The 21,997-nt window shown below is 41.9% G+C and overlaps 1 protein-coding gene across 2 annotated transcripts; it reads right to left on the bottom strand.

Annotated features, from left to right (window-relative positions):
- Positions 1 to 3,611: 3,611 nt before the first annotated feature.
- On the bottom strand, positions 3,612 to 21,546 carry CBY2 (chibby family member 2). Of its 2 annotated transcripts, XM_037041817.1 has the most exons (3): positions 21,472 to 21,546; positions 21,118 to 21,198; positions 3,612 to 4,826 (listed from the first exon to the last, which is right to left on the bottom strand). In XM_037041817.1, the coding sequence occupies exons 1-3, from the start codon at positions 21,544 to 21,546 to the stop codon at positions 3,612 to 3,614; spliced, it is 1,371 nt and encodes a 456-aa protein (XP_036897712.1). The 2 variants fall into 2 exon arrangements, with proteins under 2 accessions (XP_036897712.1, XP_036897722.1); XM_037041827.1 differs by lacking the exon at positions 21,118 to 21,198.
- Positions 21,547 to 21,997: the final 451 nt, after the last annotated feature.

Genomic DNA, 21,997 nt, shown 5'->3' on the forward strand with positions numbered 1-21,997 from the left:
TGCCCCTGCGCAGGTTAAACTTGGCCAATAAAGTAACATCTTTGGAACCCTGAAAGTCTCTGACATTTGTTCTCGCGGTTGGTGAATGCAACATTAACCATTTTCTATTTATCAGATTTTGGTGGCAATAGGGGAATAAATCACTCAGCTTCTACCTTCACATCATTCCTCTTCCACCCTTTTGCACAGATTACATGTGTAGTCATTGGCTGGAGAAAGGAAATACTTCTGTCATTGTTCTCCCTCATTTGAAATTTCTGGTGCTAATTTGGATTAATCCAGAGGTGTCAAACTCCTTTTCACTGGGGGCTACAGCAGCCCCATGGTTGCCTTGAGGGGGCTAAAATAATTTTAGGGCTGTATAAATGTATCTACTCCTCAACTGTTAAGGATTTGAAATTACATTCAGCCCTTTGAAGGCAACCATGAGGCTGATGTGGCTCCTGGTGAAAATGAGTTTGACACTCTTGTATTAGACTCAACAACTTCCTAAATCTAGGAAATGTGTACCAAAACTATGTTTAACTCAATTTTTGGAGACTAGGTTCACATGGCAATGCAATCTAATAGAGTTTGAGATCTGCCATTATGAAGTCTGTGTTGAAGTCCCAGTTTTGCTCTGACTAGCTGGCTAACCTCTGGCAAATCCTTGGCATTTCAGTGCTATAAGAGCTATATTGGCATTTAAGAGCAAATCCTTGGCATTTCAGTGCTATAAGAGCTATCTTAAATCCTTGGAATTTAAGAGCTATAGGATAAATAATAATTCCTACCTGAAAGGGCGAAGATTACAGAGTCACATCAAGTGAAAAGCAGTAGATAGGGAGTTCTGCAGGTGTGGGCTATTGCCTTTGGCTCACTTTCTGCAACTTGCTCAAGACTAAGAAATCTAGCAAGCATGAACAATGGATTAGGAGTGAGGATATTCCAGTCTCAAACTCATGTCTGTCATAACGATCAGTTTTTCCATCAGTAAAATGGGTACTCTTTTCCCTTATGTGTATCTACTCACTTATATTCATTACTAGTGAATATAGCATTATATTGAGAACCAGGTGGCTTAACTCACCCCACCACAGTGATTCGTAAACTTGCTGCACATTGCAACCACCTGGGGAATTTTTAACCCTCCCAATATCCAGTTGTGCCCAATGCCAATTAAATCAGAATGTCTGGGGGTAGAATCCAGGCATCAATATTTTTCAAACACCTTGAAATGACTCTACCATGTAGCAAAGTTTGGGATCCCCTGTCTAACTACCTTCAATAGGCACCTGAGGGTACCACTCAACTTTTTTGTTCTAAAGTATGTTCAACTTTGAAGTGGGAATCCAAGCCCAGAGCGACAAAATTGAACCTCTAAATCTCCCTCCACTAAACCTGGCAGCCACCCACCCCACATCTGCTATCCAGCTGGAAAGTGAGACTCATGAGCAAGCAGAGGGTACATAGGAGTAGGGACATGAGCCTAGGGTCCAGGTGAACACAGAGCACCACTTCCCAAACTGGATGATCAGCAGAATAACATAAAAAGAGATATCACAATCAAATAAAAGTAGGCTATTCTAGGTTCACCACAACTAGCAGGTTTCTTCATTGTAGGACTTGTCAGACCCTTTAAGGTGGAGTATAATCATGAATCTTCCAGAGAGGGTTGTACCAGCATTTCTACCACCCCCCTTCCTAGAAACCTTCATTGTTTTTTCAGAGCATTTTAAGGACTAGTGTTTCAAGGCATACACTTTAACCTAGAGAAATGCTGGAAGTAGGGTATGGGGATTTTGTCCTCTGGGGGACATTTGGTGATGTCTGGAGACATATTTGGTTGTCAGCACTTGGGGCTGGGTGTCTGTCACTGGCATCCAATGAGCAAAGGAAAAAGGGAGCTGACAGATATACTATAATGTGCTGGAGAGCCCATGCAACAAAGTTACCCAACCCAAATGTCAACAGCAGCACAGTTAAAAAGCCCTTGTCTAGAGTCACCTCTTCCCCCACAGATCATCTCCCTCGCCATAGCCTTAAAGATTGAAGGCAATGGGAAAGCAAGGAAGAGAAGAGAGGAGGAAAAAAGAAAAGGGGGGGAGGAAATGTGTTGGGGACAGCTCTGTGTGATTTCAGAGATTGCAGTCCTGCGAAAGTAAGCTCTGAAAGGGCTGGTAAGTCTCCCTGGAAAACCAGGTCATAATGCAGGTGGCAGGCACGACTCGATTCTAACACTTAGGGCTCCCATAGGAATCAGGCCCGAAATGTACATTTTTGTCCTTTAAAGCCGGCTCTTCTTGGTGATAAGCTCCATCGGTATAACCCAGATGTTTGAGTTAAGACACAAGGAGTGAAACTCCCTGTTTCATGATATACGTCTACAGCCATCTGGCACCTGCATGTCTCACAGACCCCAACCTGAAAAGATTTTTGTTTCTTCAATTGTTATCTATAGATAGTGTTAGTTTTTTATGACTATAGCCTTTTGAACATTGACTGATAAGCTATGCACGTGTGCTGTATCTCCCTGCACTTCCCAACCCCAATAAAAGTCCTGTTGGAGAAAGGCTGGGGGCATTCTCCACTAGACGGAATCGCCACCCCTTTTCCTACCAGAGCAACAGATTGGGTCCAGGATGACTCTTGATTTTCATCTGTGGTGGCCCTGGGAACCTTGAGGGCCAAAGTTCCCCTCAGAAATGAAAAACAGAATATAATGAAAGAACAGACTGGGAAAAAAGAGAAGAAAAATAAGCCAGATTCATAATTGCCAAGATTTAGAAGCAATTTAAATGTCAGTAGGTGAGTGAATGGACTATGATACATCCAAAAAGTAAAGATATAAACACAGATGGTAAGGGTCTTTGTCAAATTTGAAAACTCTTTCCATGTCAGTCATTTTTATTAAGGCTTTTTAAAACATAAACTCTGGTACATACTGACAAGAAAATATTATTCAGGGCTAGAAAGAAATGAGCTATGAGGCCATGAAAAGATATGGAGGAATCTTAAATGCATAACACTAAGTGAAAGAAGCCAATTCTGAAAAGGCTTCTGTATAATTCCAATTTTATGTTCTTCTGTGGAGCACAGAGGATTTTTAGAGCAATAAAAATACTCTGTATGATACAAAAGTGAATACTTGTCATTAGACATTTGTCCAAATCCCTATGGACCTTGGGTGATTTTGATGTGAACCTACATTTCTGAATGTAGGTTCAGAAATTTTAACAAATGTAACATTTGTTACACCCTCTGGTGGGGATGTTGATAATGAGGGAGGCTGTGCATGTGTGAGGCAGAAAGTATATGTGAAATCTCTGTACCTTCTGCTCAATTTTGAGTAAACCTAAAACTGCTCTATAGGGGAGGGGAGGGAAGGGGAGGGGAGGGGGGAAGGAAAGCAGAAAAGAAAGGGAAAGGAAAGGAAAAAGAAAAAAAGAAAGAGCAGCACTGTGTTAATTGGCCTCAGCCTCCTCACGCCTTTATTACTTCTCTGAATTTAGGAAGGCAGATCTTTCTGCTCTTCCACAGGCACAAGCTGGTGAGTGAAAGCAAGGAAGACAAAAGAAAGGCAGGAAACGTTCTGTTTCTCAAGCTTGGTGCCTCTGTGCGCTCAGGCGACCTCAGACCCTGGGAGGCTTCTTAGGGTCCTTGTTCCTGGCCGGCATGAAGGCGTAGAGCTCCTCGATGAGCATCTCCATGCGGGCGGTGACTTCGGTCACGGTGTCGATGACCAGCTTCTGCTGCAGCTTCAGCTTGTTGTTTTCCCACAGAGCCTTGTTTTCCTCCTGGAACAGCCTGTGCTCTTCGCGCAGTGCGTGCAGGGCCCTGTTCTCCTCTTGCAGGAGCCGGTTCTCTTCGCGCAGGGCCTGCAGGCTCTGGTTCTCCTCCCGCAGGGCCTGGAGCGCCCGGCTCATCTCCCTCAGCAGCTCCAGGGGCTGGCTGCCGTCCACTATGCTGGGGCCCGCCTGGCTCTCCTCCCGGGAGGGCTCAGCCAGGCTACTGACCATCTCGCGCAGGGCACGGAGCGTCTTGGAATCCTCCTGCGGGCTCGAGGACCCCTTGGACGCCTCGAACGCAGAGGGGAGGCCCGGGCCCGGATCAGTCAGAAGCCCGGAGCCACGCGGCTCCTCATGAGGCGAGGGGGCCGGGTTCCTTTCCTCCGAGGGACCTGTCTTCTCCTCGGCCGGGGCCCAGTAGGCCTTCCTCTGCTCCAGCAGTTGCTGCAGGGTCCGGTTCTCCTCCTGGAGGAGCTGGAGTGTGTTGCTCTCCTTGCTGCGGTGCCCGTGTGGGGCCAGGTCCTTCTTCACCACCTCTAAAGCTGTGCTGTCTTTGCGCAGCAGCGGTGATGAGGCCCTGCTGTCCTCGCGGCCGGGCGGGAGCTTTTGCTCCTCCCAGAAGACCTGCAGGATCTTATTCTCTTTGCGGAGGGTCTTGTTCTCCTCTCGCAGGGCTCGGTTCTCCTCCCTCAGGGACCGGTTCTCGTCCAGCAGCAGGTACTCCTTAGCCAGCCTCTTGTGGTGCAGCTTGTGGTGGAAAGACGACGAGGGGGAGAAGTAGGGCGACTGTAGGCGGCAGTTCTCATTGACCCACCGCCCGTCCTGAAACACAAACATCTCGTCGCTGAGCTGCACTCGAGGAGGGTTGTAGTCTAGCTCTAGGTCCGCCTGGGAGGTGGGGCGCTCCATCAGATCCAAAGGCACAGAGGAGAAGCGATTCAGTGGGTACGAGTGGTGGCTGGCCACCCTGCGGCTCAGCTTGGGCAGGGTGGCCTGCCTGGCGCAGCGCGAGCTTGAGTACAGGTTGTGGAGCCTCAGGAAGGGCTCAGTTGTGCCCCGCTGCAGGAGAGAACAGGGAAGCTCAGAGTTAGTGAAGGAGCTGGTACACCTGAGGCTAGCTGACAAAGAAAGAGGCCAGGACGCCTCGCAATAAACCCAATCTGATAGTCTGCTCTGGCCTGGCATCAGTAGGCACTTTTGCACTTGGCCTGTTGGGGTCCTCACAAGGAAATGCAGTTGATCCTCGTTATTCCCTGCAGTTGCGTTCTATAAAATTGTGGAGAACACCGAATTAGTGAATACTGAACTATGGCTGCTAGGAGAAATACAAAATTAGGTTCCTGCCAGCCTCTGGTCACATTTTCATCAGCCATCTAATACATAAGCGCAAACAGCACTAAAACTCATGCCCGAAAATATATGTAATACAACTGTTTTCTCCGTAAAGTTCATCACTACCTTCTTTTTTAAAATATATATTTTATTGATTATGCCATTACAGTTGTCCTATTTCCCCCTCTTCATTCCCCTCCATCCTGCACATCCTCTCCCCCACCAATCCCCCACTTTAGTTTATGTCCAGGTGTCTCAAGTTCTTTAGATTCTGTATTTCCCATGCCTTCTTGTGCTTAGAAAGATTAGGCAGCATTTCAATACTATGCTTGAGGGTGATTTTAGACAGTAAAATCGCCAACAAAAAAAGCACAAAAATGTGAAAAACCTGGTACTAAACAAACTGCGAAGTAAACATTGTTTTACAGTATGAGAGCTGAAACAAGAAGGTTCCTCAGCAGAGATTGTTTGCATCAGGTCACTCAAGTGTTTCATCACTCTGTGCATGTCAGTGATTGACCATGGAAGAGTCATGAGTATTGATTTGGGGATTACAAACAAATTTTTGTGAAAAAAAATTAAGGAAATTTACAAAAATGGAATTCATCAATAAGAATTATGATCTGTCACTTATGTGCTTTGAAAATGAAGCCTCTCTCACACCCTCTCTGAGACTGAGATTTTTTGCTAGTTACAAAGAGGGAGTCAAACTGCATGATCTCAAATTAGGCACCTTCTAACACTGAAAGTCAGTGAAATGTGCCTGGAAAATGGAAATAATAATATGTGCCCCGCTTAGTTCACAACACTGTGTGAAGATTGAATGACATAATGAATGTAAAAGTGATTTTAAAACTGTCAAGTGCCATAGAAATGTAAGGTATTGGTATCAAGAAAAGTAGGCTTCAGTAAGGGAAGAATTCTGAGATGTATTCAGAAAGTGGTGAACAGGTGGAAGAAGCAACAACTACAGAAATAAATTTAAATAAAGTAAGATCATGATAGCTACTTCTGAATATACCAAAAGCATTTTATCCAATGATCTCCAAATGTAAATTTCTTATTTCTGAGGTTATTTTCACAATTTTACAGGTAGAGAAGATAGAAAACAAGTCAGGTTACATACTATATAGTATATATATAATGTATATATGTATATAAATGTATATCTCTACACATATACTATATAAAGTGTGTGTATATAGAAATAATTTGCACAGTGTATAAAGTTGGTTAGAATTTTTTAAGACCCAAAGAGCTAGATAAATAGAAGATACAGTTCTATGCCATTAACTTTGCAGTAAGCACATGTCATTACCTTTTTGTAAGTATGTGCTTAATCTTCCAGATAGCAAGGGTGTAAGATCATTCTACAATTAGAACCTTATTTGTTTTAAATAAATCCAGCCTCTACAGTTTTTATATTTCTTAATTAGGAAAGCACATCAGCTCTTGTGGCTGAACCTATGGTGAGAATGAACTTCATTGTGGATAGTCCACACCATATCCTTGTAAACTGAAGGCTCCTTGATCTGAATTTCTAAGAAGATTAGCCAAAGTCAGTAGGGAATAAAACTGGAGAGGTTCTCTCCATCCTCAAATCAGAACTAATAAAGGCCTTCATCTCAGCAGCATCTTACCTTAGATGACATTATTGTGGAAAATGTGATTTTAGTCAATAGTATGTATCCCAGTCTTGAGAAGGAATGGGAAGACAGAAACAAACATTGAGCCTCAATTTTGTGCTAGGCCTGAAGCTGAGCATTCTACCCACCAAATTACCTCACAACACTGAATTAATATGGTGTTATCATTATTTCCATTTTATAGATGGAGAAATTGAGACTCAAGGAAGTTAAATAACCAGTATCATTTAATTTTTAAGTCACAAACCCAGTTCTGGCTCCCTGAACTTATATGTATAAAGTGCACACATGAGAGATCACCATGAATTTATCGAAGGATTGGCAGTACTTTTGGGGCTCAAGATACCTTTTCCTTAACTTTTTATTATGAAAATTTTAAAACATCTATAAAAAGAGAAAAATTATAATTATTAGATGGGTAAATTATTTCATGTAACCATCACCTAACTTCAGCAATTATCAAATTAAAACCACATTATTTCACATATACCATCACCCAATTCCACAGCACTCCCTTGTCACTGGGATTTTAAAACAAACTGTAGACTTCCAGTCAAGATGGCAGCATAGGTAAATACAGTACTCACCTCTTCCTGGAACCACATCAAAATTACAACTAAATCACAGAACAACCATCATTCAAAACCTCCTGAAGTCTGACTAAATGAAAATCCTACAACTAAGGAATGAAAGAAGAAACCACACTGATACTGGTAGGAATGCAGATGTGGAACCGGCTAGTCCCATGCCAAGTGTGGTGTGTAAAAATCAGGAGGGATATCTCAGCAGTGGAGTTCCCCCCTGAGGAGTGAGAGGTACCCACCTCACACCAGGCCCCCAAGCCCAAGGTTCTACAGCCAGGAAGAGAAGTGCCCATAACTTCTGGCTGTAAAGACCAGCAGGGATTGAAGCTGAGGTAGATAGAGGATATAGAGGGCCTCTGGAGTGCCAAGTAATTTCTCTTAAAGAGCCCACACATGTTCTTACTCAGATTCATCCTTTAAGCTCCAGTGCTGGGGCAAGCAGCTTGAAAAGTACCAGAGCATTTCAGGTTAACATGGAAGTATAGGTAGAGATGTTTTGCTACCTTGCACAACCAAATGAAAGACAACCACCAATTTAAAAACCAAAAACAACCAAAATTGCCAGAAAATCAAACTATATGAAAAATCAATAACCAAGAAGTTAAAGATGAAATATTCATCCAGACTGGAGGGAGGGGCAGAGTCAGGCAGCCAGGGTGAAGAGGTTGCACAGCAAGGTGACAGACAGGGCCAGGTGAGGCAGCAGCTGGTGGACCAGGGGGGCTCCAACACTCCTGTGTTGCTAAGCCAGGAGGGACAACTGGGGAGTGAAACAGATAACACAACCCAATGTTCCAGCATGGGAAAAGAAAGGCTCAAACTCTCCCAACTCCCGTGGGAGTTGCAATGGCAGCAGAAACCCTCAGCCTCACAGGCTAGTTCATAGGAGAGACCCATAGGGCCCCAGAACATACACAAGCCCACCCACTAGGGAATCAGCACCAAAAGGGCCTAATTTGCTTGCAGATAGCAGTAGAAGTGACTGGCTGTGGGACAAGAGCTGAGCAAGCGGCATTGTTCCTTCTCTGACCCCTCCACCACATATAGTGCCACAATGCAGCAAAGTGGGTTGCCCTGCCCTGGTGAATACCTAAGACTCTGCCCCTTACAATATAACAGGAATGCCTAGAGAAGTAAATATGACCCAAATGAAAGAACAGATCAAAAGTCCAGAAAAAGAACTAGGTGATGAGGACATAGCCAGCCTATCAGATGCAGAGTTGACTGGTAATCAGGATGTTCAAAGAAATGATTGAGTACAGATGCAAAATAAAGGAAGAGGTGAAGGCTATAAAAGGGGAAATAAAGAAAAATATACAGGAAACCAACAGTGAAAAAAAAAACTGGGACTCAAATCAATGATTTGGAACAGAAGGAAGAAATAAACACTCAACCAGAACAGAATGAAGAATCAAGAATTCAAAAAATGAGGAAAGGGTTAGAAACCTCTGGAACAACTTTAAACATTCCAACATCCAAATCATAGTGGTGACAGAAGGAGAAGAGAAAGAGCAAGAAATTGAAAATTTATTTGAAAAAATTATGAAGGAAAACTCTCCCAATCTGGTGAAGGAAATAGACTTCCAGGAAGTCCAGGAAGCTCAGAGAGTCCCAAAGAAGTTGGACCCAAGGACGCATACACTGAAGCACATCATAATTACATTACCCAAGATTAATGATAAGGAGAGAATCTTAAAAGCAGCCAGAGAAAAGGAAGCAGTTACCTACAAAGGAGTTCCCATAAGACTGTCAGCTGATTCCTTAAAAGAAACCTTGCAGGCAAGATGAGGCTAGAAAGTATTCCAAGTCATGAAAGGCAATGTCCTACATCCAAGATTGCTCTATCCAGCAAAGCTTTCATTTAGAATGGAAGGTCAGATAAAGTGCTTCCCAGATAAGGTCAAGTTAAGGGTGTTCATCATCACCAAGCCCTTATTATATGAAATGTTAAAGGGACTGACCTGAGAAAAAGAAGATCACACCTGTGAATATTAAAATGATAACAAACTTACAGCTATCAACAACTGAAATGAAAAACAAAAACAAAGTAAGCAAACAACTAGAATAGGAACAGAATCACAGAAATGGAGATCACATTGAGGGTTATCAGCAGGGATGGAGAGTGGGGAGAAGGTGGGGGAAGGTACAGGGAATAAGAAACATAATTGGTAGGTAAAATATTGACAGGGGAGGTTAAAACAGTATAGAAAATTTAGAAGCCAAAGACCTTATACATACAACCCATGGACATGAACTCAGGTGGTGGGGAATGCTGGTGGGAGGGGAGGTGCAGGGCAGAGAGGGATGAAGGCAAGAAAATGGCACAATTATAATAGCATAATCAATAAAATATGCTTTTAAAAAAGAAAGGTAGGGCCTTCAGCCAAGATGGAGGCATAGGTGGAAACACTGTGCCTCCTCACACAACCAACTTTAAAGACAACAAAGTTTTAGTAACAAAAATGCAACCCAAACACAAAAAATTTAACTGAATGCACACATTCAAGGGGTGGATTCAGCAGGCACTAGAGCTCCACTGAAGTAAGTCCTGCTCTTTGGGGCGGGTCCCCTGCACAGCTTACCCTCCAAGATGGTCAGAGGTCAGTGGCAGTAGATAATCATTGTTGCCAATCAGCCTGGGGGTAAATCCCTCCCACTGGGGAGCCAACAACAATCAAGTTTTAACCACAGAAGAGGGTATACACAGCCCACACAGGGGGCACATCTCAAGAGCCTACCTTGGGTAATTAGGGAGGCTATGTCACTGGACTCTATACCTACTACATTGAGGCACTTAATCAAGCCTGGGAGACACAGTAGCTCTACCTAATATGTAGAAACAAACATAAGGAGGCTGCCAAAATACGTAGAAACAAACATAAGGAGGCTGCCAAAATGAGGAGACAAAGAAATATTTCCCAAATGAAGGAACAGAACATAACTCCAGAAACAGAAAACTATACAAAATGGAGACAAGCAATCTGCTGAATGCAGAGTTCATTGAGGATGGTGAGTGAACTTAGGCAGAACTTCAACAGCATAAAAAAGATCCAGTCAGAAGTGAAGAATGCAATAGAATGAAAACTACATTACACAGAATCAACAATATAGTAGATAAAGCCAAGAAGCAGATCAGCAATTTGGAATATAAGGAAGCAAAAAACACCCAATTAGAACAGCAAAGCAAAAAAAAAAAAAAATCCAAAAATTTGAGAATGGTTTAAGGAGCTTTGGGGACAACTACAAGCATACCAACATTTATATTGTGGGGGTACAAGAAGGAGATGACAGAGAGCAAGCAATTGGAAACCTATTTGAAAAGTAATGACAGAACAGAACATCCCTAACTGGTGGAAGGAAATATACATACAAGTCCAGGAAGCAAAGAGAGTCTCAAACAAGATAAACCTAAGTAGGCCCAAACCAAGATACATCATAATTAAAATGGCAAAGGTTAAAGACAGAGAAAATCTTAAAAGTAGCAAGAAAAAAAAAGCAGTTACTTACTTACTTCCATAAAACTGTCAGGAAATTTTTATGGGAAATTTTATTTCCCATAAAATTTTATTTTATTTGGGAAATTTTATTTCCCATAAAATTTTATTTTATTTCCCATAAAATTTCTCAAAAGAAACTTTGGAAGCCAGAAAGGTTAGTCAAGAACCATTCAAAGTGATGAAAAATAAGAAGCTACAACCAAGATTACTGTACCCAGCAAAGCTTCCAGTTACAATCAAAGGACAGATAAAGAGTTTCTTAGGTGAGAAAAAGCTAAAAGCATTCATCACCATCAAGCCAGTATTATATGAACTGTTAAGTAAAGGATTTTCTTTGAGAAAAAGAAGAAAAGAATAAAGATAAACAATAAACACACATTTACCAACAATTGAATCTAAAAAAAAATAAGAACTGGACAGCTACGTGGAAAAAAATGAAACTCGAGCACCAACTTACACCGTACACAAAAATAAATTCAAGGTGGGTAAAAGACTTAAATATAAGTTGTGACACTATTAAAGTCCCAGAGGAGAACATTGGCAAGAAAATCTCAGATATTTCACGTAGCAACTTTTTTACTGATATGTCTCCTAGAGCAAGGGACATAAAAGAAAGAATAAAGAAATGGGATCTCATCAAAATTAAAAGCTTTTGCACAGCTAAAGAAAACAGTATTAAAATAAAAAGACAACCAACTGTATGGGAAAACATTTACCAATGATACCTCAGAAGAGGGTTTAATCTCCAAAAGATACAAAGAACTCACATAACTCCACTCTACGAAGACGAGCAACCCAATTTAAAAGTGGGCAAAGGACTTGAACAGACATTTCTCCAAGAAGGACATACAGAAGATCCAGAGACATGTGAAAAGATGCTTAATATCACTAGCTATCAGAGAGATGCAAATTAAAACCACAGTGAGATACGACTTTACACCAGTCAGAATGGCCATAAGAAACAAAGCAACAAACAAGTATTGGAGAGGTTGTGGAGAAGAGGGGACCCTAATCCATTGTTGGTGGGATTGCAGACTGGTACAACCACTGTAGAAAACAGTACAGAATTTTCTCAGAAAACTCAAAATGGACCTGCCTTTTGACCCAGCAATTCCACTGCTTGTATTATATCCTAAGGACCTTAAAACACCAATTCAAAAGAACCTATGCACCCCAATGTTCATAGCAGCACAATTTACAATAGCCAAGAGCTGAAAGCAACCTAGGTGCCCATCAGTAAATGAATGGATCAAAAAGCTATGCTACATTTACATAATGGAATTCTATGCAGCAGAAAGAAAGAAGGAGCTTCTACCCTCTGCAACAGCATGGATGGAACTGGAAAGCATTATGCTGAGTGAATAAGCCAAGTGTTGAAAGACAAATACCATATGATCTCACCTTTAACAGGAAGCTAAACAACAAAACAAACAAGCAAGCAAAATAAAAACAAAGACACTGAAATAGAGAACAGGGGGGCAGTGACCAGAGGGGAGAGGGGAGGGAATTTCAGGGGAAAAGAGGGAAGGATTTACACATGGACAACAACAAAGGAGGGGTGGAAATGGGAGGGAGGTGGGGAGCACTGGGGAGGTGGGCTGGGATGGGAGTAAAAGACAGAAAACTGTACTTGAACAATAATTAAATAAAAAATAAATGAACAGCAGAAAGGAAACAGAATCATAGCTACAGAGAACATTTTGATGGCTGCCAGATGAAAGGGGGTTGGGTAGATGAGTGAAAAAGGTGAACAGATTAAGTACAGATTGTGTGTTACAGAATAGTTATGGGGACATAAAGTACAGTATAGGGAATACAGTCAGTAATATTCTTATTTTATCCATAAATACACCAATGTGTATCTTTCAAACAAAACCACAATACCATTATCATACTGTTATTTTTTGTGGCTTATTTTTTACTGTATTTTTTTCCGTTACCACTTTTCATACCCCCCACCCTCCTGTAATCACCACACTGTTATTCATGTTCATAAGTCCTTTTGCCTTTTTTCTCAATCCCTCCACCCCCTAATTCTACCCCATGCCACTTAACTGTCATCCTGGTCTCTATCTGTGAGTCTGTCTCTATTTTGCTTGTTAGTTCAGTTTGTTTGTTATATTCCACATATGAGTGAAACCATATGGTATTTGTCTTTCTCTGACTGGGTTAATTCATCCTTTAAAATTTAACAATGATCTCTTAACAACAAATACCAAGTCCGTGTTCAAATTTCCCTGATTGTCTTATTTCTTTTTTAGGATTGTTTGGTTTCAATCAGAGAGATACTCTTCCTTATCTGACTAAACATCTAAAGAGGAATCTATAATGCTTTATACCTTTTTAGAGAATGTTTAGCAACCTTTGAATCATCCCATTCAGCTGCTATTACACTATATTCACAATCTGAACTGGGTACTCAGTGAATTTTTTACCCTCCCCTCAACAGATGCACTAAATAGCCCTAGCTGGTGTGGCTCAGTGGATTGAGCACTGGCCTGTGAACCAAAGGGTCACTGGTTCAACTCCCAGTCAGGGCACATGCCTGGGTTGCAACCAGGTCTCTGGTTGGGGATGTGCAATAAGCAACCACACGTTGATGTTTCTCTCCCTCTCTTTCTCTCTCCCTTACCCTCTCTCTAAAAATAAATAAATAAAATCTTTTAAAAAACAAATTAGTGTTACTTAAAAAAATTGCACTAAATACAAACTTAACATGTAGTGGTGGATCCCTAGTTATAGACAATCTGGCTATCTGGTCCTTGTCCTTATGCATGCCATCAGGCAACCTTGGTCACATCCTCTCATCTTCTGAACTTGTTTTCTACTCGTGTATAATGAAGGGTCAGCAGCATTATCTCTAAATGCCCTCTTGATTTAACTTTCTCTGGTCCCAAAGATCCATATTTGTAAATGGGTACAACTATGCCCCTAGCAGACCTCTTTTTCCAACCTAGTTGACATCTTGTCTCCTTCCTTAAATGGTCAACACTTCCCAAGAAGATCTTTTAGCCTTTTCTGTTTCATACCCACCACTCCTGATTCAGAAAATGTCAGAGGGCTAATGGGTTCCTTTACTTCCTTACCCAGGAAATTAAATCCACCCCTTTCAACTGAGTCCTACTATCTTTCCTCCTATCCCCAGACAGGATGAAGAAAGAGGTCAGATTCAGTACTGACTCACGGCCTAATTTCTTAGAACACAGAAACCACTTTAGCCTCATCTATTCAATCTAAAGCTAAAGTGCAGTGTACCTTTTCTGTTTCTGAAAGTGAGAAAATTTAAGGAAAAATATGTCAAGAGTCCTGATTGAACATTAGGCATTTCAGATATGCCAAGAGTCCTGACTGAACCTTAGGACAACATTATGCCTAGACAAATTCTTTCTTTCCTGCGGTATTTCCCCAATTGTAATCAGACCAGCTGGACTTAGTGCTCAAATGAAAGCTTGTTCTTAGCCTTATGAAAACTCCTTATCCTAATCTAGTCCTACTCTGAATGTTCTTGTACCAATTCTTCCTCCACATTTATGTTAACAAATCAACTGACATTAATTTAGCATTTGGTCTCAGACCCTGCTCTCAAGGAACTTGAGTCAATTTGAGAAGTCATTTATTAAGGGTGGGGCCTGACCTTATTGTGTGCAAGTGAAGCTTGCTATGTGGCTATTCCTGGTCACTAGCAGACCTGAGAGACAGCTCTCCTGTTCCTGCCCTGGACCTTTCTGCATTGCAGACCCCTCCCCCAAAACAAGGGGCCTTGGACCCCAGGGCTCAGAAGTAGCCAACTTCCAAGTAAGATGGGCCAGCAAGAATTCCCTGCATATTGACATTTAGAACCTGAAGAAGAAGAGAAACATGCTGGACAGGGAGATTTGCCAATTAATATCTGAAGACTACAGAATGGATGAACTAGAGGACCACATCTCCCAGATCCATGAATACGATGACATCAAGGATATAAGCCAGATGCTGCAGGGCAAACTGGCCGTGATCTGAGGTGTTACCACCGGAGTTGTATCCAGAATTTGGCCTGGACATGAGTGACTGAGCAAAGGCTCACAGCCCCTTGTCCATGACCCACTGGGACAACTGACATGGATGTGAGATCAGCAGTGAGAGCCCAAGAAGTACACCCACAAGCTTTCCAGCAAGGCAGCGACAGAAGCCCTTTTCTAGAGAGCCCATGCTCAGGCAGGAGAGGAAGGTTTGTTCTCAGCTCTAAGCCTCCTGAAATGTCCCAGTGATACCTGTGTATGTGTATATGTGTTCTATTTGTAAATGAACATGTGAACAATAAAAAAGAAAGAATATTCAGTTATTAGTAGTGATTTCTTCTTGGTGTCAATGAGAGAGATCAAAGTACCACAAGCATTATGTAGGCAGTAAGGTATGGGGATCTGGGGGCTGGACATCATAAAATCTGGAGAGTCCTGGGTCTGCACCGTATGAGTGTATAACCTTTTAAGATCACTTAATTTCTGTGATCACGTTTTCATATATAGAATATGTGAATACTAGCATGATTCAGAGCAACCCCATATGTTCGAGCAGGTTGTACAATGACAAACTTTAGAGGGTGATATTTACAACCGTTGTTGCAGTGCACAATCTGTACAACCATTCATAGCAACCTTACTAACATCTGCCCTATTTCACAGTTTGTTGTAGAGTTAAAAATAAAAATAGAATAAAATGTGATATTTTCTTTGTTTATAAAGAGCTACAGATATACTAGGATGTACTTTGGTTTGGAACAGAAGTTTCTTAGCATTTCCTAAGAGAAAAACTTATAGAACAAGAAAAAGAAAATAACATCACTGAATGACTATTATATAATAATATGCTAATTGATTTATTCATATATATTGTCTTTCCAAAAAGAGCCACAATGGTTCTACCTCAGATCACCTAGCCATTAAGGTCAAAGCCAGAGTTTATACCCAGGATATCTGACTCCAAACTGCAAGCTCATCCTAGCTCTTCACGATGCCCAGATGCTTTATTTTGCATCTGTTAATATTACTTTGCAGTGCTTCTCTTATGTTCTGTCTCACCTTCTCCCCAGATGAATAAATTGCAATTCTGTAAGACAGTAACTTGTCCCTTATTTTTGACATCCCTAGTTCTAAAAATTAGACCAGCACATTTTATATACAGAAGGTGTAACAATTCCTTGTTAATGAACAACTCAACCAAAATAAACTAAAAGGTAAAGAGAAGCTATTAGGTTGAAATAGGTGAAACTGTTAACATTGTACCATTTTTGGACTACAAAAGTGATTATTTTGTTTGTTTTAATATACTTAGTGTACTTAATAAAGCTGTGCCATTTCAGTTTATGTTTTTAAACTGCAGAGCTATTGCTGCATGATATAAATGCTACAACAGTGGGGGTCTACTCATGTGAATTTCAAAAAACTGTAGGTTCATCTGTGTAGTCCTTAAAGGCAGCTGCCCCTGCCTACAAATGCCTCATGTGTGTTGATTGTCCATATCACCATTTTGAACCTATAATCTAATGAGTGTAGAGGACTCAAATTTTCAGCAACTTGGGGTTCAAAAGTCCCATATCTGCGAGTGCTCTTCAAAAATCACTTCACTTCTCGGAATGTCACCTCTAAATATAGCTGCCCTGACTACTTCCTGAGATGGTGGTGAGATGCCAAGGAAGTGGTAGGCAAGCTGTCATAAAGACCAGATGGCCAGTTCTACTGGTATGGCTTAAACAAATATTCCTGACCTATAGCAAATGATGAATATATTTCTTTACAAAAGGGCTTTCCCAAAAGTGAGCATCTGAGCTAAGCAAGTACATGAGGTACAAAATCCCAAGCCTCCTTAGCCTATAGCAACCTCCATAGCAACCTTACGGGACTGAAGCCAAAGCCTGCTCAGTAGGTCACCTTGACCAGTGTTTTCACTGGCTTGGTTTCATGAGGGAAACTATTCAGTCCTTGATGTCCTCAAGGCCTAACAAGAGATATGCACTGCCCTGACAAATGTGGCTCGGGTGATTGGGTGTTGTCCCACAAACCAAAAAGTTGCTGGTTCGATTTCTCATCAGGGCAGATGCTTGGGTTGTGGGTTTGGTCCCTGGTCATGCAGTGTACAAGAGGCAATTGATCAATGTTTCCCTCTCAATTGACATTTCTCTCCCTCTTTTTCTCCCTCCGTTTTCCATTCTCTCTTTTTTTAAAGAGAGAGATGGGCCAACAAAGCCCCTAGAACAGCCCTGAAAGTTCTGCTAAGCCTGAGAACAGAGTTAAAGCCTATGGCAGCACAGTGCAAGCCTCCAGAGAAACACAGCCCAAGTTTCCCATGAAGAAAAGATTATCTCCTCCCTGGTCTATAGGAAATGCTCTCATATGTGGACATATCTAGTAGGAAAGAGAAGAAAATGTTGGCTTCTTCATGCAAGAATGGGATATGAGGGTGAATACAAGAGATACAACTGGCTATAAGGTTCATGATACCTTTCCATCAGGACTTTCTTAGGGAGTGGCCAAGAGACCCTGCCCTCAGGTGAATATACTCACAGTTGTGACCTAAGATGTATTAATGCCAGGGATTCAGGTAGAGCCTCCTGGGCACAAACATATCCATCGCAGATGCCTGAATGTCATCTATGGGTGGATGTTTTTCCTTAGTACCAGGCTTGGCCCTCTCCCTATCATCTCCTTAAACACAAGTGGTCCTGAAAGAAAAATGCTTGAAATCACCAGTGACTGGGTGACTTTGTCAGATCACCAGCTTCATAATGAGTGGAGAACACGGAGGAGAACTGTCCAATGGTGGGAGGGGTGGCAAGGGGCAAAGGAGAGGTGATAAGGCCAAAGCCTCCTACTGATGCTACAGAATTTCTAAGGAACAGAACTCTGACTGGGGCCTTCTGGAATGGAGGTCCTGGTGTTAATGGCCTCCCATCAAATGGTTTGGGGACAGGACTGAATAGTGACTAGCCAGGCTTCACTGATACTCTAAAGTGTCTCTCCACTCCAGAAAAGTGTGGCTACCACAGACCAGAAGGGATTTCCAAAGCCTCGTAGATTCCAAGAGTGTTGACCAAGGTTTTAAACCCAGTACTGAGGGTTACAGTCAAAGAACACTCGGCCCTCTGAGGTTCTTTTCAGGCAAGGGAATCTGAGGTACCCAGAATACTGGAAGGAAGAGACAGATATGCTAGTAATTTTCAGATGAGGTGACAAAGCTGAGGTTCATTATCATATTTTTATATTAACTCAGCTCCCTATACCCTGATAAAGTCAATGTGGGCTTTAATAACTGTGAACAGGTAAGAGGATAATTTATAAGTGAATATGACTGGTTTTGAAAGAATTATAACATTACCAGGAAAGAGTATAAATATGTCATCATGTATGGTAGTTTCAGCTAATTGTTTAGCATGGAATCTCATGAAATGTTCCTTCTAACAGTCAATTCAGAGATATGGGTATTGTCAGCAGACTCCACAACTTCCAGAAAACAAGCTCAAACAAATGGGTTGAGAAAAGGCAAATGGCTGGGGATTAGAATGAAGGGGGCCTGGTGGGTGCTTTCTGATCTGGTATAGATCCTTCATTAATGATCTAGCAGTAAACAACACCTTCATGTAACTCACAGATAGTGCTCAATTAAGGAAATGTTAATGCCTGTAAGAACTGAATCACTATGCATGTTATGTACAAAAGGAACAAGGTCAGCTAGCTTGGGCAGGAAATGACATTGATGGCTTGCAAGTTAATGTGCTAGAAGGAAATAGATCAGAAAATGCAAATATTTAATGTGAGAAAGAAAAACTGGAAATCAATAAGACCTGAAAAGACCACAGATAGTGAATCATAGCTATTAGGAATGTAATTGAGAAGACCAAACAACCAGCATGATTGGGATCTGGGAGGCCAGAGACATTTTCTGGAGACATAGAGCTGCTGATGTAATTCCCTTTTAAAATGAATGGACTCAGATCCAGAATGAAGCAGCATGGAGCAAATAAATACAGGGAGCTTCTGGCAAACAGTAAGATGTGGGGAGAAGAGGTGGAATCTCCTACAGCAAGAGAAGAAGCAGAGGGCTAAAACATGACCTGGTTCAGCCAGGTGGTATATGCCCAGCAGAAAGAGCGAGTGTAGCAAAAACAGTGGGTTTTTACTTGGGTTCAAGCCCCTAACTCCGACTCCACTATTTATTACTAGTATGGCTCACGGGGTTCCCAGTTCCCATACCTATACAACCTCTGCCTCACACTTGCATGGCCCAGTGACCAATATCTGATTAAATCAATGCTTGGTTTATTGTTCTCTTCCCTTGTGAACCACATCAATCCTCCCAACCCACCATTCTCATTGGAGTAGGTCCAACGAGTTCTTCGGTCCCTCACACAGCCCTGGTGGTGGCACAGTTCAGATAATTTAAACTTGTAAATGCCCACACCCTTCTCCCAGTGCACCATCCTGGAGCATCCTGGCAGGTATCTGAAACCTGGTGCAAGACTTATGCATAGCAGATGTACCAATGAGGCCACATCTGCCCACAAGGGGTACACATGCCCAGGCAGCAGGTATCCTCACCCTTGCACTCCATGGCCTCCCAGACCCCCTTAGCAGCATTGGATCATGCAGCACAGGAAGTGGATGGCTTGAGCATTTTTTTTATTTTCAATCCTCACCGAGGACATGCTTATTGACTTTAGAGACAAGTGAAGGGAGGGAGAGAAAGGGAGAGAAAGAGCAATGCAAGAGAAGCATCTATTAGTTGCCTCTTATATGCACCCTAACTGGGACCAAACCCACAACCTTTCAGTTTATGGGACAACACTACAACCAACTGAACCACGCTAGCCAGGGCACTTGAGCCTTTTTAAACCACTCTCCCCCTTCTCTCCTTCTTAATGCTGAGTTGTTTCTGGGAGGTAGGCAGGGGGAGTTATGCTAGGTTGAAGACTTCCCTATCACTCTATCACATAATCACTATTTCAAATCCTATTCCGGGCCCCCTTCCCCAACCTCATTCTTAGGTTGGCACCCTACACCTGTCCCTTGGCAAAACAAACATTGATTTATCTTAGCTGTGAACAAATCAAAGGAACAACACCCTCCATCAAGAGGGTAGTAACCAACAGAGTGACACATGTATTTCAGGTAGAAAGAATCAGACCTAAATCTAGGTTCCTACAGCTATAGGAACCCTGTGGGGAGCCATCTTGTCTAATGATCCAGAGTAAATGAGCTGGTATTCCATGAGCTGAAACAGAGAAGCTTCATGAGCTGAAACAGAGAAGTAGCTGCTCACCACAAAGTTATAGGAAAATGTGAAAACAAATAGCCAGAATATGTTTTTGTCCTATAATTTTTCCTCCTGCTGAACATACTTACCTAGATTGTTACAATTACCTCCACCTATAGAAAGAATGCTGAAGGTTTTCTTTCTAATAGTGTTCTTCTAGAAATCCTTAAGGTAAAGAGAGCTTTCCTAAAGCCCTCTCTTTATTAAAGTTGACTTCCCACAGGGAAGTGATCAATACTGTCCCTAACACTTCCCTGGACAGAACTTCAGATAGTTACCTCTGCATTGGACTCCTCCACCCTACATTTCAGCCCCTCTGGTGGCATTGCCATGGTCTTCCAACAGGGCTGTAGGTGACTCTGGAGAAGTAAGGTCATCCCCTTTGTGACATAGCAGCAGTAGAAACAATCCAATCAGGAGAATCCCATCAAGAAAGTGGCTGCTAAGCAGAAGGAGACCTGAGAATCTCTAGCCTGTCAAAACTTTCTCCTTTCATTGTTCTCTGTTCTGATCCCTGTGCCCACCCCCTTATACTAGCAATACTTTGTCAATGGTATATAGCAGGTCTTAATTCTCTTGACATCTCCAAATGACCCTGTACCCCTTGATATAATGTACTAGGTTTTCTTCTCATGGATTCAGTTACGTGCATTTGATCCCAAGCCCCAGTTCTAATTTTTCTCCAGAAATTCAGAGTGGTTGAACAGTAAGAAGTACCAAAAGACATAATTTTGAGAAGATTGGCTTAATTCAAAGTATCATGTGTTAGGGATGGAAGGTCTTACAGATCACCTAATCCATTCTCTTCATTTGAGGGATAAGGGGCCCAACATCCATAGTTACTAAGTGGCCTCACCCATGCACACAGCTGGTTGGAAGCTGACCCGCAATTAAAATTGAGGTCTTAAATACTCTGTCCATTCTATAAAATCTTGCTACGGTTTTGAAAGAGGAGAATTTTTCTGCCTAAAATTGATCATTTACATCCTTCTGTGATTACCCCTACCTGAGGTAGAACCACATTGATTGGAATCTCTAGGCTTTCAGATCTGGCATCTCCTTTCCTTGTAAAATGTGGCCTTGAGTGCTGTGGAAAAGAGAAAATAACATGTCTGCTTCCCAGTTCATCACTGGATCTCAATTACCCACCTGTAAAACAGAGAAATTTCTATTCCCTTATCTCCTCTTGAAGTTATGTACATTATGAAAAACTGAGTTTGAAAAAAATGTGAAGAAGATACCTGATAAGGGGCTTTATCAACACCTGAACAAAAATTAAGATAGGTATTGTAGTTGGTGTCAAAGCCTTCCAAAAGCCCTTTCTAAGATTGCATTTTTTATCTCAAGTAAAAAGTCATACCAATGTTAGGTGCCAGGTATATGTCCTATGCAGAATTTGGTCAGCAAAACACTCAGAACATTCCAGAGGTGACATCACAAAACAATATAGTGCTTTCCAGGGCTCATGGTCTCTCAAACAACATAGTGCTTTTCAGGGCTAATGGTCTTTCTCTGAACATCTCAGGCAGGAATGAGGCACATGGCAGTCAAGAAAAGCTCATCCTGGTGTGTCCACATAGCTGGTCATTGTCAATATGACACACAATAGTCCAAACACTAGCCCCCTGTTTGGTCATTCTGGCTGCGATTCACATCTCTCCTGCTAGGCTAGGCTGAGATCCCTATCCTATCTCCAGAGGTGGCATCTTCTGATCGGATCACTCAAGAAGAAAAAACCCCAAATTGAACTCTTTTCAGATCAAGAGAAGAAATGAAGTATGAGATGTTTTCTGACACCAACAAGTTCTCCCAATTCTCTGACATCACCTGGACATCCTGAAATTGAGTTCAAATCTAAAACAATCTACCTGGGGAAAAGAATGGGA

This window comes from Sturnira hondurensis, unplaced genomic scaffold, assembly GCF_014824575.4.
Source record: "Sturnira hondurensis isolate 20B ecotype Veracruz unplaced genomic scaffold, ASM1482457v3 Scaffold0000549, whole genome shotgun sequence".
Classification (NCBI taxonomy): domain Eukaryota; kingdom Metazoa; phylum Chordata; class Mammalia; order Chiroptera; family Phyllostomidae; genus Sturnira; species Sturnira hondurensis.